A 26,429-nucleotide genomic window follows, 5' to 3' on the forward strand; every position below is an offset into this window, starting at 1 on the left:
AAATCAGGGAAGTTTCTAGAACTCTGAAACAGCAGTTAAAAAATGGGCATTAAGGGCTGGAGAGATGGCTAGGTGGTTAAGAGCATTGCCTGCTCTTCCAAAGGTTCTGAGTTCAATTCTCTTTAAGAAATAGAGAAAAAGACAAACAAAAATTTTAAAGAAATCAATGAATCTTTTAAAGAAACCAAGAAAAACAAGAAAAATTTAAACAGGTGGAGCAAACAATTCATATAGTTTGAGACTCAAAAACTGGAAGGAGGCAATAAAGAAAACACAAACCAAGGGAATTCTGGAAATGGAAAATCTGGGTAAGTGAATGGTTACTATATAGAGGCAAGCATAGCCAACAGAATCCAGGAAATGGAGGAGAGAATCTCAGGTTTGAAGATGTCACAGAGGACATTGATTCATTGAACAAAGAAAGTGTTAAATCCAACAAAATCTTAACACAAAACTCCAGGAAATCTGGGACATCTGAAAAGACCAAGCCTAAGAATAACAGGGATAGAAGAAGGAGAACTCCATCTCAAAGGCACAGAAAATATATTCAACAAAATCATAAAGGAAAACTTTCCCAACCTAAAGAAGGATATCCCAATGAAGATATGAGAAGCTTACAGAACACCAAATAGACTGAATGAGAAAAAGTTGTCTCTCAATATAATAATCAAGCTGCAAAACATACACAATAAAAAAGAATATTAAAAGCTGCAAAGGAAAAAGGCCGTGTAATATATAAAGGCAGGCCTAACAGAATTACACCCAACTACTCAATGGAAACCATGAAAGCGGAAAGGTCGTGGACAGATGTGCTCTGGACACTAAAAGACCAATGATGAAAGCCCAGGCTACTGTACCCAGCAAAACTTTCAATCACCATCTAAGGAGAAAACAAGATATTCCATGACAAAACCAGATTTAGACAATACCACAAATCCAGTCTTACAGAAGTACTAGAAGGAAAACACCCACCCAAGGAAGCTAACTGCAGCAGCAAAAACACAGGCATCGGATAACCTCACACCAGCAAACCCCAAAGAAGGGAAACACACAAATACTACCACTGAAAAATAAAAAGGAATTAACAATCACTGGTCATCAATATCTCTTAATATCAGTGGACTCGATTCACCTATATAAAGATCCAGACTAAGACAATGGATACATAAGTAGGATCCATCCTTCTGCTGTGTATAAGAAACACACCTGAACCTCAAAGACAGACATTTTCTCAGAGTAAAATGTTGGGGAAAGTTTTTTCCAATCAATTGGACGTAAGAAACAAGTAGGTGTAGCTATTCTAACGTCTAACAAAATAGACTTCAAACTAAAATCAATCAGAAGAGGTGGAGAAGAACACTTTATAGTCATCACAGTAAAAATCCATCAAGATGAAGTCCCAATCCTGAACATCTATGCCCCAAATACAAGAGCACCCACATATGTAAAGGACACATTATTACAGCTTAAATTGCACAACAAACCACACATACCAATTGTGGGAGACTTCAACACCCCAACTCTCCCCAATGGACAGGTCAACCAGACATCAGCTGAACAGAGAAGTAGAACTATCAGATGATCAAATGGACTTAACAGACATCTATAGAACATTTCTCCCAAACAGAAAAACATACCCCTTCTTCTTAGCACTTCATGGAACCTTCTCTAAAATTGACCACATACTCAGTAAGAAAGCAAATCTCAATGGATTAAAAAAATATTGGGATAACCCTCTGTATCTTATCGGATCACCATGGTTTAAAGTTAGATTTTTAACAACAACACTAATAGCAGAAAGCCTACAAACTCATGGAAATTGAACAGTATGCAATTGCATCACCCTTGGATCAAGGAAGAAATAAAAGAAGAAATTAAAGACTTCCTTGAATTCAACAAAAATGAAGGCACAAAATGAATACCCAAATGGAACTGAAGTTCCCAAACCTGTGGGACACTATGGAAGCAGTGCTAAGAGGAACGTTCTTAGCACTACGTGCCTACATCAAGAAAGCAGAAAAAGATCATACTATTAAGTTAACAACACACCTGAAATCTCTAGAACAAAAAAAACAGACACTCCCAACAGGAGTACGTGACTGAATATAATCAAATTGTGGGCTAAAATAAACAAATGGAAACAAAGAAAACAATACAAAGAATCAATGAAATAAAGAGGTGATTTTTTTTTGAGAAAACCAAGAAGATCGACAAACTCTTACCCAAAGTCTGAACATCCAAATTAACAAAGAAGTGGAAAGGCAGACATAACAACAGTTACTGACAAAATCCAGAGAATCATTAGGTCATACTTCAAAAAGCTGTACTCCACAAAATTGGAAGATTTGAAAGAAATGGACAATTTACTGCATAGGTACCACATACCAAAATTAAATTAGGTCCAGGTGAACAATTTAAATAGATTTGCAACATGCAGTAAAAGAGAGGCAATCATCAAAAGCTTCCCAACCAGAAAAAGCTCATGGCAGGATGATTTCAGTGCAGAATTCTTCCAGAACTTCAAAGAAGATCTCACACCTACACTCCTCAAAGTTCCACATAATAGGAACAGAGGACATTTCCAAACTCTTTTTATGTGGCTACAGTTACGCTGATACTGAACCATATAAAGACTCAAACAAGAGAGAGAGAGATTACAAATCAGTTTCCCTTATGAACATTGATGCAAAAATACTCAATAAAATATTGACAAACTGAATCCAAGTACACATAAAAAAATCATCCACCATGATCAAGACAGCTTCATCCCAGAGATGCAGGGATGGTTCAACATACAAAAATCTATCAGTGTAATCCACCATGTAAATAAACTGAAAGAAAAAAAACATATGATCATCTCATTAGATGTTGAAATAGTATTCAACAAAATCCAATTCCCTTTGCGATAAGTGTTTTGGAGAAATCAGGGATACAAGGAACATATCTAAACATTATAAAACAATATACAACAAGCTGGAAGCCAACATCAAATTAAGTGGAGAAAAACTCAAAACAATTCCACTAAAATCAGGGGGAAGACAAGGGCGTTCACTCTCTCCATATCTATTCCGCATAGGTCTTGAAGTTCTAGCTAGAGCAATAAGACAACAAAAGGAGATCAAGGGGACACAAATTGTTAAGGAAGTCAAACTTTCGCTATTTGCAGATAGTATGTTTTTATACATAAGTGACCCCAAAAATTTACCAGGAAACTCTTACAGCTGATAAATACTTTCAGTAATGTGTCAGGATACAGGATCAACTAAAAAAAACCTCAGTAGTCCTCCTACATACAAATGATAAAGAAGCTGAGAAAGAAATTAGAGAAATGTCACCTTTCACAATAGCCACAAATAACATAAAATATCTTGGGATAACACTAACCAAAGAAGTGAAAGACCACTTTAACAAGGACTTTAAGTCTTTGAAGAAAGAATTTGAAGAAGATACCATAAAATGGAAAGATCTCTCAGGCTCTTGGATAGGTAGGATCAACATAATAAAAATGGCAATCCTACCAAAGCAAACTATAGATTCAATGCAATCCCCATCCAAATCTCAACACAATTCTTCACAGACCTTGAAAACACAATACTCAATTTCATATGGAAAAACAAAAAATCAGGATAGTCAAAAATCTTGTACAAAAAAGGAATTTCCAGAGGTTATCACCATCCCTGACTTCAAGCTCTATTATACAGCTATAGCAAAGAAAACAGCTTGCTGTCATCATAAAAACAGTTAGGTTGGCAAATGGAATTGAATGGAAGACCCGGATATTAATCCACAGACCTATGAACACCAGATTTTTGACAAAGAACCTAAAATAATACAATGGGAAACAGAAAGCATCTTCCACAAATGGTACTGACATAACTGGATATCAACATGTAGAAGAATGGAAATAGATCCGCATTTATCCCCATGTACAAAACTCAAGTCCAATGGATAAAGACCTCAGTATAAATCCGGTCACTCTGAACCTGATAGAAGAGAAATTGGAAAGTAGCCTTGGGCAGAGGAGACCACTTCCTAAATATAACCCCAGTAGCACAGACACTGAGAGCAACAATAAATAAATGGGACCTCCTGAAACTGAGAAGCTTCTGTAAAGCAAAGGACATGGTCAATAAGACAAAAGTGCAGCCTACTGAATGGGAAAAGATCTTCACCAACCCCACATCAGACAGAGGACTGAGTTCCAAAATATATAAAGAACTAAAAAAATTAGACATCAAAATACCAAATAATCCAATTAAAGAATGGCATACAGATCTAAACAGAGAATTCTCAACAGAAGAATGTCAAATGACCAAAAGACACTCACAGAAATGTTCAACATTCTTAGCCATCAGGGGAATGCAAATCGAAATACCGTCATATAACAGTCAGAATGGCTAAGCTCAAAATCACCAATGATAGCTTCTGTTGAAGAGGCTGTGGAGTAAGGGGAACACTCCTCCATTGCTGGTGGGAATGCTAGCTTGTACAGCCACGCAGGAAATCTGTTCAGCATATAATAAAATAGTCCCACACGAGCCCAGAATGGCGTACATTAAAGTCACTTTGTTTAGGGGTAGACTCACAGATCAGCAGTCCTCTGCGTGAGTGTGGAGCTGGAACTGCGTCCCGCATCCCGGGGTGCTTTTACATCTGCACATATAGTACGTGTGACCACGCCCAAAGTGGACCAGTGTCTTAAAGGCTATTGGCTGAAGGAGTTCCCTCAGGAGGAGTACATAGGTTTTCTTTGGGAAATGTGTGGTAGAGTCAGGAAATGAAGTTCTGAGAATGTAGCTCCATGGTAGAGCTCTTGACCCACACATATGAGGCCCTGGGGTCAATCCTTAGTAGTTCAAAATAAGACAAACACAAAGAACAACCAAAAGTAGACCGCATGTCTCAAGTTAAAGGATTCCTCTGTCTGCAGGTACGCATGCAGTGCACTTGTTCTGCCTGTGCTTGTTGTGAACTTGAAACAGGCTAGATCATCAGAGAGGAAGGAGCCAGAGTTGAGGAAAAGTCTCCATGAGATCCACCCGTCAGGCATTTGCTCAGTTAGCAGTCAATGAGGGAGGGCCCAGCCCATTGTGATGGTGCCATCCCTGGGCTGGTGGTCCTGGGTTCTTTACCAAGGTTGGCTGAGCAAACCATAAAGAGCAAGCCAGGTAGCTTTGCCCCTCCATGGCCTCTGCATCAGCTCCTGGCTCGGGGATCCTTTCCTGTGTGAGTTCCTGTCCTGAATCCCTTCAGTGCTGAACAGCAATGCTGAAGTTTGAGCCAAATAAACTCTTTCCTCCCCCAACCTGTGTTTTGGTCATGATGTTTCATCGTAGCAATAGAAACCATAAGACACATTGGCACCAGTGTAGTGGGTATTGCTGTGACAGCCCTGACCATGCTTCTGGAGGATTGTGGGTATTGCTATGACAGACCTGACCATGCTTCTGGAGGATTGTGGGTGCTATGACAACCCTGACCATGCTTCTGGAGGATTGTGGGTATTGCTGTGACAGCCCTGACCATGCTTCTGGGAGGATTGTGGGTATTGCTATGACAGACCTGACCATGCTTCTGGAGGATTGTGGGTATTGCTATGACAACCCTGACCATGCTTCTGGAGGATTGTGGGTATTGCTGTGACAGACCTGACCATGCTTCTGGAGGATTGTGGGTATTGCTGTGACAGTCATGACCATGCTTCTGGAGGATTGTGGGTATTGCTGTGACAACCCTGACCATGCTTCTGGAGGATTGTGGGTATTGCTGTGACCATGCTTCTGGGAGGATTGTGGGTATTGCTATGACAGAGCTGACCGTGCTTCTGGGAGGATTGTGGGTATTGCTATGACAACCCTGACCATGCTTCTGGGAGGATTGTGGGTATTGCTGTGACAGTCATGACCATGCTTCTGGAGGATTGTGGGTATTGCTATGACAACCCTGACCGTGCTTCTGGAGGATTGTGGGTATTGCTGTGACAGACCTGACCATGCTTCTGGAGGATTGTGGGTATTGCTATAACAACCCTGACCATGCTTCTGGAGGATTGCGGGTATTGCTATGACAGAGCTGACCATGCTTCTGGAGGATTGTGGGTATTGCTATGACCATGCTTCTGGAGGATTGTGGGTATTGCTATGACCATGCTTCTGGAGGATTGTGGGTATTGCTATGACCATGCTTCTGGAGGATTGTGGGTATTGCTATGACAGCCCTGACCATGGTTCTGTGAGGATTGTGGGTATTGCTGTGACACCCTGACCATGCTTCTGGAGGATTGTGGGTATTGCTATGACAGTCATGACCGTGCTTCTGGAGGATTGTGGGTATTGCTGTGACAGCCCTTACCGTGCTTCTGGAGGATTGTGGGTATTGCTGTGACAGCCCTGACCATGCTTCTGGAGGATTGTGGGTATTGCTATGACAGTCATGACCGTGCTTCTGGAGGATTGTGGGTATTGCTGTGACCATGCTTCTGGAGGATTGTGGGTATTGCTATGACAGTCATGACCGTGCTTCTGGCGGATTGTGGGTATTGCTGTGACCATGCTTCTGGGAGGATTGTGGGTATTGCTGTGACCATGCTTCTGGGAGGATTGTGGGTATTGCTGTGACAGCCCTGACCGTGCTTCTGGGAGGATTGTGGGTATTGCTGTGACAACCCTGACCATGCTTCTGGAGGATTGTGGGTATTGCTGTGACAGACCTGACCATGCTTCTGGGAGGATTGTGGGTATTGCTGTGACAGCCCTGACCATGCTTCTGGAGGATTGTGGGTATTGCTGTGACCGTGCTTCTGGGAGGATTGTGGGTATTGCTGTGACCATGCTTCTGGGAGGATTGTGGGTATTGCTGTGACAGACCTGACCATGCTTCTGGGAGGATTGTGGGTATTGCTGTGACAGCCCTTACCGTGCTTCTGGAGGATTGTGGGTATTGCTGTGACAACCCTGACCATGCTTCTGTAGGATTGTGGGTATTGCTGTGACAACCCTGACCATGCTTCTGGAGGATTGTGGGTATTGCTGTGACAGACCTGACCATGCTTCTGGGAGGATTGTGGGTATTGCTGTGACAGCCCTTACCGTGCTTCTGGAGGATTGTGGGTATTGCTATGACAGACCTGACCATGCTTCTGGAGGATTGTGGGTATTGCTGTGACAGCCCTTACCGTGCTTCTGGAGGATTGTGGGTATTGCTATGACAACCCTGACCGTGCTTCTGGAGGATTGTGGGTATTGCTATGACAACCCTGACCGTGCTTCTGGAGGATTGTGGGTATTGCTATGACAACCCTGACCATGCTTCTGGAGGATTGTGGGTATTGCTGTGACAGCCCTGACCATGCTTCTGGAGGATTGTGGGTATTGCTGTGACAGACCTGACCATGCTTCTGGAGGATTGTGGGTATTGCTGTGACAGCCGTGACCATGCTTCTGGGAGGATTGTGGGTATTGCTATGACAGTCATGACCATGCTTCTGGAGGATTGTGGGTATTGCTGTGACAGCCCTGACCATGCTTCTGGAGGATTGTGGGTATTGCTATGACAACCCTGACCGTGCTTCTGGGAGGATTGTGGGTATTGCTATGACAACCCTGACCATGCTTCTGGAGGATTGTGGGTATTGCTGTGACAACCCTGACCATGCTTCTGGAGGATTGTGGGTATTGCTATGACAACCCTGACCATGCTTCTGGAGGATTGTGGGTATTGCTATGACAACCCTGACCATGATTCTGGAGGATTGTGGGTATTGCTGTGACCGTGCTTCTGGGAGGATTGTGGGTATTGCTGTGACAACCCTGACCATGCTTCTGGAGGATTGTGGGTATTGCTATGACAACCCTGACCATGCTTCTGGAGGATTGTGGGTATTGCTGTGACCGTGCTTCTGGGAGGATTGTGGGTATTGCTATGACAACCCTGACCATGCTTCTGGAGGATTGTGGGTATTGCTATGACAGACCTGACCATGCTTCTGGAGGATTGTGGGTATTGCTATGACAACCCTGACCATGCTTCTGTAGGATTGTGGGTATTGCTGTGACAACCCTGACCATGCTTCTGGGAGGATTGTGGGTATTGCTGTGACCGTGCTTCTGGGAGGATTGTGGGTATTGCTGTGACAACCCTGACCGTGCTTCTGGGAGGATTGTGGGAAGGAACTTTGGGCTAGAACAGCCACTGAGTGTTAGGATCTCCGTGGGGTCTTCTGTGGGGACGTGGGAGATAAGAACACCGAGAGCAGTGCAGAAGCTGGAGGCCTGGCCTGCGGAGTTTCAGAGGGAAGTTTAAAAGTTCTCTCAGGGCCATTTGTTATACTGAATTAAGATCCTGTGGTTCTGGTTATCTGGGGCTGAAGATTCTCCTGTAATGACCAAATACCAATACTAAAGGGGACCTTTGTGTCTCTGAGATACTTGATGCTGCTCGGTGGAGCTAAGAAGTCAGCGATGATGGAGAAGAGACCAGCATCGTTGAGGTGAAATCTTCACGGAAGTATTTTCTGAGAGCACAGGGAAACCAGGCTCCAGAGGATGCCAAGCTTGTACCTCATGCTGGCAGCCAGACTTGCTAACATGTGAGCCTCACCTAAGTGAGTTTTGAGGGCATGAAGGGGTCATGGAGAGCAGCTGAGTCTTGGCACTGCGAGAGGCCAGGGGAGGCCATTGGTGAAGGTGCAGCCTCTTGGCAGTTGAAGGCCCGGGACTGAAGGGGTCCTGAAAAGAAGTTGACTCTTGCTACCACGAGATCCTTTGAGAGGCTTTTGGTGAAAGTGCAGCCCAGTTGCAACAGAAGACCCCAGCGTTTTGGAGACATCAACACCATGGAGTGACCACCAAGGACAGCAGTAGCAGCGGGTGGAACCAGCCAGAGTCACCATAGAGGAAGGAACCTCAGTTGAGGAAACGCTTCCATGAGATCCAGCTGTAAGGCATTTTCCCAATTAATGGTAAATGAGAGAGGCCCAGCCTCACGTGTCCTGAGCCATCCCTGGGCTTGTGTTCCTGGCTTCTATAAGGCAGCAGGCCAAGCAGATCCATAAGCAGCTCCCCTCCATGGCCTCTGCCTCAGCTCCTGCCTCCAGGGTCCTACTGCATTTGCGTTCCTGTCCTGACTTCCTTCAGTGATGAACAGCAATGTTGAAGTATAAGCCTAAAAATCCCTTTCCTCCTCAATTCGCTTTATGGTCATGGTGTTCATCACATCATTAGAAGCCCTACCTAAGACAGTTCTCACACATAAAATATAAATAAATAAAATTTAAAAAATTTTCTTTTTTATTATATTCTCAGTTTTCTAATAATTGTGTTTCTTCAAGTCAGAGCTTGATAAATTATCTATGAACCAGCTTTTGTGTGGCCTGTGAACCCATGTTTACATTTAAAGTAAAATGTCAAACACTACTTCCTGCTATGTGAAAAGATAAAATTCAGGTTTCAGTATCCACACTTAAAGTTTTATTGGAACAGTGGTGTTCACTGATTTGTATAATATGTAGGATTGCCTTGGTACCGACAAGACAGCACTGAGTTGAGTGATGGATATAAGTGGATATGAATGTGAATTTGTTCTTTTATAGAAAAATTTAACTGTCCTTGGCAAAGTCTGATGCTATTTAGGATTCTACTGACCCTTGTAGAATAAAACCTGCTGCTGAGGGAAAGTTGGATTCATGGTTCTACAAAGTAAGGTGTGCACAGCATCTGGACCAGCATATCCTCCTACAGATGCTCATGCTGGGCACAGTGTCCAGCCTTCCTCCCCATCAGTCCTTTTGGGAGCTGTGGGAGGGAGGGGACTGCAGGATAAGGAGACAATGGAGGGCAAGATGGAGGGGTGGGGAGGGTGGGGAAGTGAGGATTGGGGGAGGGAAGAGCTTTGTGGGGAGTGGATGAGGAGTGGGTGGAGGTCGGTGGGGTCAGAATGAGGCTGTCTGTGCAGAAGAGGACGTGGTAGTGAGGAGAGGGAGAGGGAAGGCCTGCTCACACCTCTGCCAAAGCTGTGCAAAGCATGTAACAGGGAAATCAATGGGCAGGTGTCCAGATGGGAACCGGTGTGCCACATTCTGGCCACAAGGTGGCAGCAGAGACTGGGGAAATTCAGGAGAGACTTCCTGAGGGTCTCACACACACAATAAAAACAAACCCATATAGAGATGTATTTTTATTTTATTTATATGTGTCTGTATCTTTGTGAGCCTACGCCTTGTGTGTGCAGTTTCCAGCTGAGGCCCCAAGGGCATCGGATCCCTGGAGCTGGAGTTACAGGCGATTGAAAACACCCAATGAGGGTGCTGGGAACTGACATGGATCCTAAGAAAGAGCACCCTACCAGCTGAGCCATCTCTCCAGCACCTGGCCTAGCATTTCACACACCCATGGGATAGACCACTGAGGGGTCCTGTCAGGCTCTGGTCCCACTGTGAGATGCACTGTTCTTCCAAGCCCCTAAGATGCTCTTGACCACTAAGACGTTTAGAACTCAGAGCTCACAAACCTGCACCACAGCGCAGAGATATAAGAGAAATCCAGAAACACAAGAGAAGGGAGAGTGACCTCTGCAGTAGAAGTTCTAGTGAATCCCAGTCTCCACTTCCCCCTAGATCAGTGGAGCGCTCCCCATATCAATGTCTCAGTCTGGGGGTTTCCTGTTGAGTTCTCCTGGCTTTAGAAGCAGACCTAACTCCTGCCAGGGTTTGTCTCAATGATTCTGTGGCCAGGGTAAGTTACTACCCTTTGCTAACCCTCCAAATATCACAGTCTTACACCAAAAATCCATGGGAATGAAGGAGAAGGTGTTCAAGATGAAATGACTGTGAGCACGGCCCTGGGAATTTGTGGTCTCTTCTTATGGAGACCCTGTGGTAATAGGGCCCAGGCTGCCCCGCATGCCAGGGTGGTTAAAAATTCCCTGCCTGGCTGCACAGGGCCTTACTCCCTGCAGCTGAGGCTGACCTGGATTCTCCTCTCCTTCCTGGGGTCACAGCTGCACACACCTGGCCGTGGCTCTGGGCGTCAGCTGACAGCAGCTCCAGCACCTGATAGCCACGAGATGCTCAGCTTCCAGCAGGAGTGATTGATTGACAGCAGCCACAGATGACATGCTGGTGTCAGAGCCCTGAGGAGGGCTCTGGGTGTCTGCATATTCAGCTGCAGCCATGGCCAGGGTCACCTGTCACACATGCGGGGGTTGCAGCTCTGGTGTTTGCATCCTCAGCTGCAGCCATGGTCGGGGTCACCTGTCACACATGCAGGGGTTGCAGCTCTGGGTGTTTGCATTCTCAGCTGCAGCCATGGTCAGGGTCACCTGTCACACATGCGGGGGTTGCAGCTCTGAGTGTTTGCATCCTCAGCTGCAGCCATGGTCGGGGTCACCTGTCACACATGCGGGGGTTGCAGCTCTGGGTGTTTGCATCCTCAGCTGCAGCCATGGTCGGGGTCACCTGTCACACATGCGAGGGTTGCAGCTCTGGGTGTTTGCATCCTCAGCTGCAGCCATGGTGAGGGTCACCTGTCACACATGCAGGAGCTGCAGCTCTGGTGTTTTCTTCCTCGCCTGCAGCCACTGTCAGGGTTACCTGTCACACATGCAGGGGTTGCAGCTCTGGTGTTTGCATCCTCAGCTGCAGCAATTGTCAGGTTCACCTGTCACACATGCGGGGTTGCAGCTGTCAGGACTAGAGTGCCAGGACCCTTGTATCTTTAAGGAAGATTTATTTTGCTTTATTGTTAATTATGCATATATGTTTATGTGTATGTGTTCGTGTATTTGTGAGTGCAGGTATGTGGAGGCCAAAAGAGGGCGCCAGACGCCCTGGAGCTGGAGTTGTGGTCAGTTATGGAGCTGTGGTTCCTCCGCAAAAGCAGTGTGCCTCTTGCCCACTGTGCTGCCTCTCCAGCCCCAGGAGCCCTGACTCTAGAAGCTTGGTGGCATCCAGGTCTCATCTGGGGTCTGCAGTTTCTCATTGTTGGCTCTTCAAGTCCATCTGTCTTTCTTTAACCCTAGCTTTCTGTCTTCTGTCACCCTACCTCTACGTTAGCTGTCCCTCAGTGTCCCTGCTCCCTGCAGTTTCTGCTCTGGGCACACTCCTTAGTTTCCCCGTTGTTTTTCTGCTGCTGTTGGTGTCTGTATTCATCAAAGTTCACTAGAAGAACAGAATTTATAGACTGAGAATAAGAGAGAGAAAGACACACACACACACACACACACACACACAGAGAGAGAGAGAGAGAGAGAGAGAGAGAGAGGCGCAAAGGAAGACAAAAACAGAGAGACAGAGATACAGAGAGAGGAAGGAAAGGTGCTTATTAGAATCACTTAGAGCTTGTGGTCCAGCTAATACAACCATAGCTGGCTATGAAGAGAAAGTCCAAGAGTCCGGAAGTTGCTCAGTCCCCGAGGCTGTCTCAGCTGGTCTTCAGTACATGGTGGAATCCCTGGAGAAGTCAGCTCTGATGCTGGTGGAGGAATGGACTTACTCACCAGTACAAAGCCAGCAGGGAGAGATCAGAGCATCTTCTACAGCCTTGTCTGGGTTTCTAGCACAAGGTGGGCCCAGCTTAGAGTTGGGATTTTCTATCTCGATGATCTGGGTTAAAGGTTTGTATTCCCCCCTCAAGACCAATATTAGAAATGAATCTTTGCTGAGCAGTGGTGGTGTACGCCTTTAATCCCAGCACTCAGGAGGCAGAGGAGGCAGATCTCAGGGTTCAAGGCCATCCTGCTCTACAGAGTAAATTCCAGGGCAGCCAGGGCTACACCAAGAAACCCTGTTTTGAGGAACAAAAAAAAAAAAAAAACAAAGAAAGAAAAAATGACGGGGATCTTGCTTCCTGTTTCAATTTCAGCAAAAACCTCTGAGATGTGTACACTCAATGTTTAGGGTTTACTTAATTCCAGATGTAGTCAGGCTGAGAAACAAAACTAGGCACCATAGTGTCCCTGCCAACAGCCTGATGCAGACTCCATCACCGCTGCCTCCACCGCTGGTCCCCGTCTCCTCCTCATGCTACACATGACGGTGATCAGGAGCCGTGAGGAGAGAGCAGGTGAGAGAAGCCTGTGTGTCCCAGCCAGTAAACTTCTCTATGTGGCTGGAGAGACGGCTCAGTGGTTAGGAATGCTGGCTGCTCTTGCAGACATCCTGGCTTCAGTTCCCAGCCCCTCTCCCCCATGAACGTGAACATCCATTGTTGCACACATGGAGATGCATGTATGGACATGCTTACACCCTGAATAAAAATCAGTAGATCTTTAGAAAGGACTCTTTATCTATTGTTGTGTGTGTGTGCGCATGGGTGTGGGTGCCGGCAAATGAGAACTGGGTGAACACGTCATGGCTCACACATGGAAGCCACAGGATGCAGGAGTCAGTGCTCTCCTCCTACCGTTCCAGGTGTCAGGCTTGGGGCTCGAATCTTGTATAATCTACTTAATCATAATTTCACCCCCACTCTCTCTCTCTTCCTTCTTCCTCCCTTTCTTCTTTTCCTCTCTTTCTTCCTCCCTCTCTCCCACCCAATCTCTCTCTCTCTCCCTCCCTCCCTCCCTCCCCCTCTCCTTCCTACAGTGGTGGTCTGGAACTCAGTATTTTGACCAGCCTGGACTCAAACAGACAGAGATCCATCTCCTTGTCTGTTCTGGTATTAAAGGTGTCTTCCACCTCACTCAGTCCCCCCCATTTTGAGACAGGGTTCACATAGCTCACGCTGACTTTGAAGGCTCCCTGTAGCTGGGGATGTCCCTGAGTTCCTGATCACCCGGCCTCTCCCTTCTGAGCACTGAGAGGACAGGCCTGCCTCACTCCACAGCCTCAGGATCACGTGTCCACCAGCACAGCCAGCTGTGGCTTCTGTACCAGTGCTATGGTCAGTGCAGCTGATGTGACCACAGTGCCCTGGGAGAGGACACGGTGGACAAGCGGTCATGTCCCTCAATGTCCCCTTAGGCTGTCTGATCTGCTCCTGGCCATTGCTCCCCCTCCCGCTCCCCATGGACAGCATAGGCTGGGGCCTCAGGAGGAGATAAGGTTTGTAACATCAAGGCATCTGGAGTCCAAGGTTCCTTGCAGCCTCCTGCTGAGTCTGTGAAGCCTGGAGTGGGGGTTGGGCAGGGCTGGGGATGAGGGGGAGTGCAGGGTGGGCACAGGGAAGAGAGATTTCTGGAAGACTTACTTCCCTTCATCCTAGTAGTTACTGGAGCTGGAACAGGGCTCCTGATGTCAGCTCTATTTGCAGTCCTGACAGGAGTTGACATCACTCAGAGGAGTCCAGCCAGTTCCTGATGTGTCACAGAGATTCAGTGAGGTCTCCTTTACTTCTTTCTGTCACCCCACAGCCTTTCCTTACCAAGTGTGACCCCAGGAGTCTCCCCAGCAGGCAGCATTGGTGGTGACCGGGGTGAGGGTGAGGTGGGGTGGTGAGGTGAACTTCCACCTCTTCCTGATAGAGAAACACGCCCTGTTCCCATTGCTTCAGCTTCCAGTTCTGATGGATGAAGCTCCCCGTGTTCTGTGGCTGGGAGCTCTCTCCGGGAGCAGGCTGGGACAAAGTCTCTGCAGAGGGTGATGACTTAGGTCATGTCTTCCTGTCCATGCCCATTTTGTCAAGTAGACTGAAAAATCTCTTCCCCAGGCGACCTCCTAAATTACAATAGAAGGATCAGAATGACATTAACATCCTGACCACTTGTTAGGATGGCATCAGGTTCTCTCACTATCAAAAGACTAGGCGACCATCTTCTGGGTGCTAGGTGCAAACTGTGCTTTGCAGGTCGCTCAGAACTCTGACTGCCATACAATGTAGAAGGACAATCTGGGATGCTAACCTGCTTTCTGCACAGCTTCCCGCTGCTGTGGGACAGAGGCCCTGGTGAGCCCCCTTCAGGACAGGCTGTGTCCCCACACTCAGGACAGAGGCCCTGGTGAGCCCCCTTCAGGACAGGCTGTGTCCCCACACTCAGGACAGAGGCCCTGGTGAGCCCCCTTCAGGACAGGCTGTGTTCCCACACTGAGTACAGAGGGCCTGGTGAACCCCCTTCAGGACAGGCTGTGTCCGAACACTAAGGACAGAGGCCCTGGTGAGCCCCCTTCAGGACAGGCTGTGTCCCCACACTCAGGACAGAGGCCCTGGTGTGCCCCCTTCAGGACAGGCTGTGTCCCCACACTCAGGACAGGGGCCCTGGTGAGCCCCCTTCAGGACAGCCTGTGTCCCCACACTCAGGACAGAGGCCCTGGTGTGCCCCCTTCAGGACAGGCTGTGTCCCCACACTCAGGACAGAGGCCCTGGTGTGCCCCCTTCAGGATAGTCTGTGTCCCCACACTCAGGACAGAGGCCTGTGTGGGACAATGCAGACAGGAACGACTGTGGTGTGAGAGGTGACTGGGAAGGAGTGGACAGACACACGGACACACTGACAACTCACCCGCACATTCCACAGTCTTCACACACGCACGAGGTTCGTGGGACAAAACAATTATGGGTGAAGTTTTCCCTTTCCCACCAGGGACCCAGGCATCCAGGGAACTGGACACCTTAGGGTCTCAATCCTGCTTCCAGGGCGCCTGTGTCCTCTCCTGCTGCACACAAGGCTGGAAACTGTCCAGGCTCTGTCCCAGGAGCCCTGACACCACTGCCATCACTGCCCAGCTTAAATAGGAAAATTAAAGCCATATGTGGTTAATGTAGCCATGAATTGATGGGGGGATGATTATTGCAGCAATGAAAACACAGATTAACATTCCTCCAGTCTCAGAAACAAATCATAAAATAAAGAATGCTTCTGAAAGCCGGGCGGTGGTGGTGCACACCTTTAATCCCAGCACTCGGGAGGCAGAGACAGACAGATCTCTGTGAGTATGAGGCCAGCCTGGTCTACAAGAGCTAGTTCCAGGACAGGCTCCAAAGCTACAGAGAAACCCTGTCTCAAAAACTAAAACAAAACAGGATAGAGAAAACTTTGGCTTCATGGTGCCTACACATTACAATCCTCAAAGTGTTGAAAGGTGTCAATGGAAAATTCTCCCACAAGGAATGTTAAGCAGCCTCACCTGTGTCAATATTTTGTACAACAGCCATGAGAACTAAATCATAAAAACAGTTTCCTCAATCTAAAAATTATCAATACATGGATGATATCTTACTGGGTGTTTCAGATGCAGATACCTTAGAAAAAGTGTTTGATGAAGTAAAGAAAATTTTGCTTTGCTAAATTACAAATTGTTACTGAAAAAAATACAAAGAAGAGATTCTATCAATTATCTAGGATATAAGATAGGTTTACAGAAAATTCAGCCACAGGAAGTACAAATCAGGACAGATCAATTACGAACTCTTAATGATTTTCAGAATTGTTGGGAGATATTAACTGGCTACAGCCCATAACTGGATTAATTACTCAAGATCTAAGTAATTTATCTTAAACCTTATGAGGTTATAAGGACTTAAATAATCTAAAAAAATTATTACCTGAGTCTGAGAGGGAATAGGCTTTGATAGAAAAAAGATTACAGGTGTTAGGAATATACGCTCCCAACTTGACAACAGGATGCACACGTGGATCACTTGGATCCAGACTTGTTTCCTACTCCTCCTCCTTCTCCTCCTCCTCTTCTTCATCCTCCTCCTTCTTCTTCCTTCTTTTCCTCCTTTCCCTTCCCCTCCTTCTTACCCTCCCCCCTCCTCCTCCTTGTCATTTGTATTTCGTTTGTTAGACCAGGCTGGCCTTGAACTCACAGATATTCCCCTGCCTTTGCCTTCCTAGTGCTGGAATTAAAGGTGTGTGCCACTACCATATGAGTATAAAGGAATTCTTAAACAGAAGAAAATATTTTAGTGTGGATATTTTAGCAAACAAATTAAGTAAATAAATAACGACCTATGTAAACAAGGTTTCTGCACTGATTCTGAAAGGAAAAGTGAGACTCCATCAATTAGTAGAAAGAGACAAAGCTGAAGCTGTGGTACCTTTTACTGATGCTGAGGTTGCCTCAGTAGAGGCAGAAAATGGGCATTGGCATAGAGCTTGCAGTAATTTTTTTGGGAGAGATAAACAAAATTATCATCAAAGTAGGAGACTTTAGTTTATAAGAAGAACTAATTGGATTATCCCTTATATATTAAAAAGGACACCAATTTCTGGGGCCCTACATTCTATACTGATGCAAATAAATCAGGAAAGGCATATGTGTCCGGAAAAATAAGTAAAGTTTCTCAAAGCCCTTGTGATTCAGTTAAAATCTCAGAGCGGTACGCCAATCTTATGTTATTATGAGATTTCCCTGACTGTCTTAATATAGTTACTAACTCTCAATATGCAGAAAGAGTTGTTTTACACATTGAAACCACTGAGCTTATTCCAGATGATTCAGAATTACCTTTGCTATTTATTCAGTTACAACAAGTAATCAGAAATAGAAATTATCCCTTGTATGTAACACACATCAGATCCCATAAGAGTCTACCAGGCCCTCTAGCATAGGTAATGATGAAACTGGTCAGCAATAACAGGGAATGTGCTAGAAGCCTCATAAATTCATAAAAACACCATGTTACAAGAAAATGTTTTAAAAAGGTTTTTTTCTGTCACTTGGCAACAAACCAAGGGAATTATAAGGAAAGGTCCTATTTATTCTTTGTATATCCAAACTTCATTACCTGCAGGAAGTAACCCAAAGAAATGAAATTTGGCAAATGGTTGTGTTTCATTTTGCAAGGCTCAGAAAATGGCAGTATGTGCACCATATCATAAAGATATTCAGGGGTGACATGGGCAACAGGTCTGAGTTCTGACAAGGCTGGTTCTCTAATTACACACTTACATCATGAGGATATCTGTACAAATTAAGACAGACAACGCTTCAGCAGATGTCTCCTGTAAAATGAAACAGGTTTTGCATATTACAACATAAAGCATATTACAGGTGTACCACACAACCCTACATGACAAACAGATATAGAAAGGTCTAAACACACTTTAAGAGCTCTGCTTAATAAACAGAAAGGAGTAATAAAGACCCAGAGACAGATCACACAATGCTCTAATTGTAACATTTTAAATGCTAACGAGGAAGTGATGACAGCTGTGGAGAGACAGCGGGTAATAGAAACAACTGCCGAGTTAAGTCAGCCTGAATACTTTAAAGATGTGTTGACCTCAGAATGGAAACCAGGGTGTGTGTTAGGTTGGGGAAGGGGTTTTGCGTTTATTTCCACATGGGAAGAAAGCTGTTTATTCCATCAAGAAGGGCAACGTTTTGATCTGAGCAGGAGAAACCTCTTGAGTATGAGAGGTGATAGTTCATCAAACATAATGGCCATTGGGTCTAAACTGACTTATAAGACTGACCAATGCCTTTCATTCGATCAGACAAAACCTGGAAAATATGGGAACTCCCTGAAGTTAGGGTTGGGGAAAGGTTTTGGTTTTTCTTTCCAGGAGAATAAAAGCAAGCATCCAATTAAGGAATCTGAAGACCACTGGACAGATGAGACATCTGAAGAAGGAGGATGAATCCTCGGGGGAGAGAGTAATTGACCTGATGGGACAGCACAAATCCAATAGAACAAATTCTCATCAATCTTCCCAGATGTTGTGTTTATGTTCTCTACAGACATATAAGGCAAATGGTGTTTTTGTAGTCCCAGTTCAATTAAAAATTAAAGCTGTCTTTTGAGTTGGAGTGTGTCTCTCTTCTTCTCTAAACCCAAGCATGCTTGTTAAAGAAAAATCCAAATCTCTGTCTCATGTCAGAAGAGTCACCTGCTGTGGGACAGAAGTTCAAGGACAGCCTGGTCTACAAAGTGAGTTCCAGGACAGCCAGGGCTGTTACACAGAGCAACCCCGTCTCAAAAAACAAAACAAAAACAAAAACAAAAACAAAAGGAAGTTGTATGTGCCACACTTCCTGAATATTCAGGCAATGTTCATTCTTTTTCAAGTCTCTTATGGGGTTAAAAACTAGATAGTTAAACCATTTTCTTTATTACCAAATTTAGAAAAGTTAACTTAGAAAAGAGATGTAAAGTTTACAAGGTTGAGAGACATATAAGCTTGAGAGAGTTATCTTAGAAATGTCTAAGGTCTAAAAAGATAGTTTTAGGATAGTAACACAAGTTATGATAGAAAGTGGTTTATGTATAAAACTCTAAGGTATCATAGATAATAGAGTAATTTCTCAGAATTTTTCAAATACAAATGGATTGGACATTGTAAATGTAATTCTGTTTGATTTTTGTTTTTGTTTTTTGTTTTGAGACAGGGTTCTTTGCAGCTCTGGAGCCTGCCCTGGATCTTACTCTGTAGACCAGGCCTCAAACTCACAGAGATCTGTCTGCCTCTGCCTCCTGAGTGCTGGGATTAAAGGTATGTGCCACCACCACCACATGTAAATGTAATTCCTACCTGATTATTGTTCTTATTGTACATAGTTTCACTATGTTAGAGTTAAAACTTTTCCTTTTTATGTGGACAGAGGGGAAAATGTCGAGGGATATGTGATTGTACCGTGAAACTCAAGACTATTAATAAAGTTATCCTTGAGTCGGGGGCACAGTCAACAACCAGCTGTCTGGAAATAGCCATAGAGGTTTTGGAGGACCCAGGATACAATAAGATAGAGAGGCAGAGAAAAGAGTAGGGCACGGCCTATGGAGATTCATGGGGATATCAATGTGGGAAGCATGGAGAGAGAGGATCAGCTCGTTTTTCTTCTGTTGCTTTCTTTTTTTAAATATTTATTTATTATGTATACAATGTTCTGTCTGTATGTCTGCAGGCCAGAAGAGGGCACCAGACCTCATTACAGATGGTTGTGAACCACCATGTGGTTGTCGGGAATTGAACTCAGGATCTTTGGAAGAGCAGGCAATGCTCTTAACGACTGAGCCATCTCTCCAGCCCCCTTCTGTTGCTTTCTTGACCTATCAGGTTTTACCCCAATAGCTAACTTCTGAGATTTATTAATGATAGAACAATTTACACAAACAATTAACATAGCTGTGTCCCCCTGCTTGAGGAGTGGACTTCCTCCACCCAGACGGAGACAGTGACAGCAGACCAAGGAAAACATCCATCCACAGTCAGCTCCGTGAGCCCTGAGCTCACTGGTCCCTCACAGGAGTCTGGGTGAGTCGGGGATAACCACTGACAGCCCCCCCAGTGCGCATGTCCGCTCACACAGCTGCACCACTGCAGTCCCCTGCACAGCTCCCAGCAGCTCCACGCCAAATCTCCTCTCCCTCAGGAACTGCAGCTGGTTTAACCCTGAGAGGGAAGCGCTACATTGTGTCAGCTTCGTGAACCTGTTCCTTCTTGTTTCCTGAGCCTCATCAGCTCCTCCTGGCTCCAGCAGGGATGTTTCAGACCAGAGGAAAATTCAGTCACCTCCCTTTTCAACAGAAGCTCCCTTGGTTAACACAACCTCAGGCCAAGTGCTGGGGTGTCACGTGCAACCCCAGGTCCCCTCACACTGAGGTCACAGTCACCTGACCTTTTCCCTCAGAAAGTCCCACCATTTTCCCTTCATCTCTCTTCTTTGACAAGCAATCTTATATTTCATTTTTAATTTTTCTTCATTCCTCATATACTTACTGTGTATGAATGTTATCTGTGGTCAGCACTGGGACCCATCATCCCTCACAAGACAGATGGCAGCCCCATGACAGAGATGATCACCTCCTTGGTCATCAGACATCTCTGCTAAGGCTCCTGGAACTCTTGACTGGATGTCACAAAGCTAGAAGAGAAAACTGCAGAGCCCGGAACCTGGAGCAGGGAATGAAGAAATTTCCATCTCCAGCATTCCCCACAATTTTATTTTAATTTATGAATTTTGCATCTATGAGTTTTTTTTTTTTTGCTAGTAGTGTTTGCACCATGTATCTGCATGGTGTCCACAAGGGAATTGAATGTCATGGAACAGGAGTTAAATATGGCTATGAGCCATCAGATGGGTGCTGGGATCTGAACCTGGGTCCTCTGCAAGAGCAGCAAGTGCTCTCAAGCCCTGAGCCATCTCTTCAGTCCCGGGATCATGTTTTTTTAATAAACATAAATCTAAAGTAGACTCAGCCTGTAAATCCTCGAGTCTCCACTGGAGGCAGCACCGGATTCCCAGAGGCAGAGAGGGAGAGGGGACCTTGGGCAGACACAGGACAGATCTGAGATGAGACCCTGTGGATCCCTCCTCTCTGCCCATCCTACAACCTGGGTTAGATTCTGATAGATGGGAAAGAAGGAGAGAACCTTCAGGGAGGGGCCTGAAGGGAGGCAGGAGCTCAGGAGACTGAAGCTCATGTTCTCATCCCACAGTCTCCTGAGCACAGGGGCCTAGTGGACCTTGAGGGGACAGGGATGGAAAACACCTTTACTGCTGTCACTCAGGGACCCCACAGGATAGTGAAGCAGACACCACTCACAGGAGCAAGAACAGGCCTAGTCTTCCATACTAACTAAAAAGACAAGAAATAAACAGAGAAGACAGGGGAAAGAGTCACAGCCAGGACAGCAGCCCTGACTGTCACAGCAGCCCTGGCGGCTCATAATCCCAGGGACAGGATGAGGCTCTGGCCATCCCAGTGTCCCTGTTGCACAGATGTCAGCATTTGGTTCTAAGTGATGAATAGAACTGAGCTAGGAGGGGACAGAGCTGAGGAGTGACCTTGTCACAGCCAACAACGCACAGCCCTGTTCTCACTCAGCTCCCACAGCCTCATCCTGTCCCACCAGATGCACACAGCACTGTGAACACAGATTCTGGGAGGTTCTCCATGCTGCCATTTATTTCCTCCACAATCTCTAGCTCAATCCTTTATTTTACTGCTAATCAACCATTGAGATCAAGGACATTAACAATCAAGTTCACATTCAGATTCTTATTTTCAGTGGGGAAATCAGGGCAGCAGCTCAGGGCAGCATGGAGGAGACAGGATGGAGATTCCCCTCCTGTCTGCAGGAACAGGAAGGTTGGCTGTGGAAGGGAACAGGGCAGTGTAGGGACAGAGTCCTGGTGTGCAGGGGTGGGCTGGGCCCCCAGTTCTTCACACTGAGCCCATACGATCACAGGGAACATCAGACACTATTGCTGAGAGTGAACTGAGGGGCTCTGGATGTCACAGGAGAGACCTGAACACATCGTCTGTCACTGCATCAACACCAGGCAGCTGTCTTCACGCTACAGAACAAGAGTCAAGAACAATCACTGTGAAGACAACATCCCAACAACCCACCACTCACTCAAAAGTGATTCTGGGAGTCCCTGAAACCCAATCATGTCCATTCTGCCCCTCCCCAAGTCAGGTCCCAGAGGGTCACCTTACAGTCTGGGAGAGACACGTCGGAGCTCTGGGAACTGTCCCTGCCTGGGGTAAAAATATATATATATATATTCATGGGAAGGTAAAAATTTGGCCCCTAGACGATTTGCTGGAGGAGCTATTATGTATTGCCAGAGCTCCCCAAATATGCCAGCTTCACCCCACAGGCCTCAGGGACAATCCTGCCTCCCACTTTTACCTGGAGCTGGAGCATAGTTGCCTCCCTTTCCACCTGTGAGAAGAAAAGCTGTGAGAGACCAGGGAAGTCTCCAGTCTAGGAAGTTTCCAGAACTGACAGCAGACCGAGGGTAGAGACAGGAACAATGAGGGGTGTAGATGTGTTTCCCATTAATGAGGCAGAGATTCTTCTAAAAGGGGCTGAGAGAGAACTCAGACCCTGCCCTTTCCTACCTGTGTTTCTCCTCCTCTTCCTCACCACAGCTACCACAGCTACAATGATCACAGCTCCAAGGAGAGCCAGACCAGCAATGACTGCCATGATGGGGACCATGGGCTGTGGAGGCTCTGGGAACGGAAGGACAGGAAGGGAAGGTGAGGGTCATGACCCCAGCTCTCAGCCCTGACCCTGCTCAGGGTCCCCAGAAGGCTCCAGCTTTCCCTGACCCCAGGTCTGCACCCACTCCCTCCTTACCCCATCTCAGGGTCAGGGGCTCAGGCAGTCCCTCATGGTACACATGGCATGTGTATTTGTGCTCCTCCCCAGAAGGAACCATGAGAGATGCCCACTTCTGGAAGGTTCCATCTCCAGAAGGTCTGGTCTCCACCAGCTCCATGTCCTGAGTCTGTTCCTCATCCTCCCTCTGCCAGGTCAAGGTGATGTCAGCAGGATAGAAGCCCAGGGCCCAGCACCTCAGGGTGACATCACCTTTAGGTCCAGGATGATGGGTCACATGTGCCTTTGGGGGATCTGTGTGGAAGATTAAAGAAATCCCACAATTAACAAGATAAACTGAAATCTGCAAAGACAAAGTTAAATCAATGATGACACTGAACTAACTATGTGACTGTTTGAACACTTCTGTCATCACACAGTGACCTGCAGGTAGAGCTGGTCCCCTCATCACAGAACTGCACAGTTTCCTGAGAAGACTCAGAAGCTAAGACGGAATCCACAGAGCCAGCAGGTCAACATGGTCTTCTTATGTGATGTTCTATAGCATAAGTTAGGTAGGAAAAGGATGAAGGAATGGAAAATAATTGATTTATTTTGTGATTAAGCTCCTACAGGAATAAGAAATTAAGATGATTGGGCTACATGAAGGGCGCCACCAACTCCTGCTGCCACCATTGGGGAACAAGATCTGTGGCCTTCTTGCTGACCAGTTTAACTGTGAATCCAAGTGAACAGCCATCACCAAACTGTGTGGAACAATTGTGGTGAACCTGTTAAACTCAGCCAGAGAGAAGGACTCCCCAAGCCCTGCCTCTGGGGGATAAGATACCAGGTATTGTCACCCAGGATCCCTGAAGTGTGCTATAGAGTCCAGTGCAGCACTCATGGGACACAGCGGTGCTCACAGGGTGTGTGGATCTTCCCTGTCACTCCAGTCCTGGATTGCCGAAGACCCTGTCTCTGAGGAAACCCCGTTCCTAATTCACTAGGGCTACACTGTAACTTGTTGGGTCAGAGGGGGGGGGTCAGGGGTCTCCTGATGGTTAATTCTGGCAGAAAATAGTCTAAGCTCCCAGGAATCTTTCTCATTTAAAGGAACCCTGACTTAACTTGTCTCATTATCCAGAGTCCCCAGGGCACCTGTGGAGACTGATACACATGATAATACAGGGGAGGAAAAGAAGAAATACCATCCCAGAAGAAAAACTTAAAGCAAAATGACAACAAGAAGAGAAGAAGAAGAAGAAGAGAGAGAGAGAGAGAGAGAGAGAGAGAGAGAGAGAGAGAGGAAGAGAAGAAAATAAAAGAAAGAAAGAAAAACACCCACAATTTACTATTTGTCCAGGGAACCCCATAAATGTATCTAGGAAGAGATAGAATTGGGGTGTGAGAAGGATGCAAACCTGACACACAGGAATCTGGGAGAATTTATTCTTTGGAAAGTTCTAGAAACTGGGGAAGCAGCATACGGTAGGGGAGTCCATGTCTCCCATCAGGTGAAGGAGACTCCGGTCCCCCATCAGGTGAAGGAGACTCCGGTCCTGGTGTGTCAGGGCTGAAACACTCAGATGACAGGACTCGGTGTCCACAGACACTGGGTGTGGGCAGAGAACCCGGCCTGGGAGAGGCCATGGCTGACAGGGGCTGCAGACTGAAGGAGCCACTGTTGGTGATGTCGGGATCCTCTGTCCTCCCTCCTGAGACAGATGTGGAACTGTCCAGGGAGGTCAGTGCAGTCCCTGCCATGCTGGATCAGGAGACCCAGGGACCCTGTCTGCCCTCAGAAACAGGGGCGTGACCCCAGTGAGGGTTTCCTCTTCCTCAGGACTGAGCCCAGCCAGAGGGCAGAGGGAGGAGTTGCCCGCGGCCCCAGCACCTTTGCGCAGCAGCGCGTCCTTCCCGTTCTCCAGGTACCTGTGCAGGTACTGCACGCATGGGCCCTCCAGGTAGGCCTTGTGTCTCTCTGCAACACCAGCCTGCTCCCACTGGCGCTGGGTGATCTGCGCCGCTGTGTCCGCCGCCATCCACGACTTCAGGTCCTCGTTCAGGGCGATGTAATCGCGGCCGTCGTAGGCGTCCTGACGGTACCCGCGGAGGAGGCGCCCGTCTGACCCCAAGTCACAGCCATACATCCACTGTACTGTGTGAGAGCCTGCGGGGACCCCGTGGTCAGCCCCGCCCACCTGTTCAGCCCCGGGATTCACCCGAGGCCCCGCCCACCAGAGGTCAGCAAGCGCAACAGCCCTGCCCTGAGGCCACGCCCTCCGGTCGCCCGCGCCCCGCGGCCCCGCCCCAGTCCCCGCCCACCCGCGGACTCAAAACCGAAAGGAAACCGGGTCCGGTCCCCGCTCTCCTCCCGAACCTCGGACCTGGGACCCGGGGCGACTCCGGCCCGTGCGTGGGGACGTGGAGGGGTCGTGACCTCCGACCGCGGTCACTCACCGCCCTCGCTCTGGTTGTAGTAGCGGAGCAGGGTCTTCAGGTTCCCTCGGAAAATCTGCTCGGTGTCCTTGGCGATCTGTGTCTCCCTCTCCCAATACTCCGGCCCCTCCTGCTCCACCCACGGCGCCCGCGGCTCCATCCTCGGAGTCTCCGCGTCGCTGTCGTAGCGCACGAACTGCGTGTCGTCCACGTAGCCGACAGAGATGAACCGGGGCTCCCCGAGGCCGGGCCGGGACACGATGGTGCGAAAATATCGCAGGGAGTGCGAGCCTGGGGGCGGCGCGCGGTGAGACCCCGACCCTGTTCCCGGGTCCCCGGGCAGGAGCGCGGGCCGGGAGGGGAGCAGGGCGCGGGGCTCGGGACGCGGGTGGGGAAGGGGCGGGAGGGTCCGGCTGGGCCACGCGGGGACGCGGCTTCCCCGGTGCCGCCCCCGCCCTCCCCGCGGAGCCCGTTTCCCTCCCGACCCCGCACTCACCCGCGCGGGTCTGGGTTGGGGCCAGGGCAGCCGCCAGCAGCATGAGCAGCCAGTGCGGTGCCATTGCCCCATCTCAGATCTGGGGCGACTCTGAGTTGCGCGGACTCCGTGGACTTTATAACCTGTGACCCCGGCGACGCTGGTTGGTTCCCCGGGATCCCGTCACCCAATGGGGGTGAGAACCGCCAAGTTGTCATCAGTGTCCCTGCAGAAGGATCTGACCCGGGTTATGAGCTGGTGAAGTGAAACTGGGGACAGGGGAGTCCCCAGCCCTGCGCTTCCCCACCCAGACCTCACTGCCTGGGGACTAAGACTTTGTCTGAGTCCTGTGCTGCAGGATGGAGCATTGGGTGTCATGGTGTCTCTGAGCTGCCTAAGGACAACTGCTCCTCAGGTTAGTCAGGATGAAGTTTCCAGGTTAAAATACACACAGCACTTAAAATGGATGTTCACGGAAACAGGTGCTGTCGGAGTCCTGGAGGGTGCGGGGCTGCTGTGGACACCTGCATCGGGAGGTGACTGGAGTTTTTACTGCTCTGATTAAGCACTTTTGACA

General features: G+C 47.5%; 1 protein-coding gene across 3 annotated transcripts in view; it reads right to left on the bottom strand.

Moving 5' to 3' along the window:
• Nucleotides 1-25,985, bottom strand: part of LOC142854233 (H-2 class I histocompatibility antigen, Q10 alpha chain-like) — a 34,107-nt gene extending 8,122 nt beyond the window's left edge. Inside the window, exons 1-8 of one of the 3 annotated variants that reach the window (XM_075979511.1) lie at nucleotides 25,874-25,985; nucleotides 25,399-25,668; nucleotides 24,833-25,108; nucleotides 22,975-23,250; nucleotides 22,734-22,847; nucleotides 22,522-22,554; nucleotides 22,321-22,367; nucleotides 21,761-22,180 (exon numbers count right to left, since the gene is read on the bottom strand). In XM_075979511.1, the coding sequence (XP_075835626.1) occupies nucleotides 22,148-22,180; nucleotides 22,321-22,367; nucleotides 22,522-22,554; nucleotides 22,734-22,847; nucleotides 22,975-23,250; nucleotides 24,833-25,108; nucleotides 25,399-25,668; nucleotides 25,874-25,937 (1,113 nt within the window). In that variant the 5' untranslated portion in view covers nucleotides 25,938-25,985 and the 3' untranslated portion in view covers nucleotides 21,761-22,147. Of the gene's footprint in view, nucleotides 1-21,760; nucleotides 22,181-22,320; nucleotides 22,368-22,521; nucleotides 22,555-22,733; nucleotides 22,848-22,974; nucleotides 23,251-24,832; nucleotides 25,109-25,398; nucleotides 25,669-25,873 lie in introns of those variants that run through there. The other 2 variants (XM_075979512.1, XM_075979513.1) reach the window with 2 other exon arrangements.
• Between the last annotated feature and the right edge of the window lie 444 nt (nucleotides 25,986-26,429).

The sequence above is a fragment of the Microtus pennsylvanicus genome, chromosome 7 (genome assembly GCF_037038515.1).
Source record: "Microtus pennsylvanicus isolate mMicPen1 chromosome 7, mMicPen1.hap1, whole genome shotgun sequence".
NCBI lineage: Eukaryota > Metazoa > Chordata > Mammalia > Rodentia > Cricetidae > Microtus > Microtus pennsylvanicus.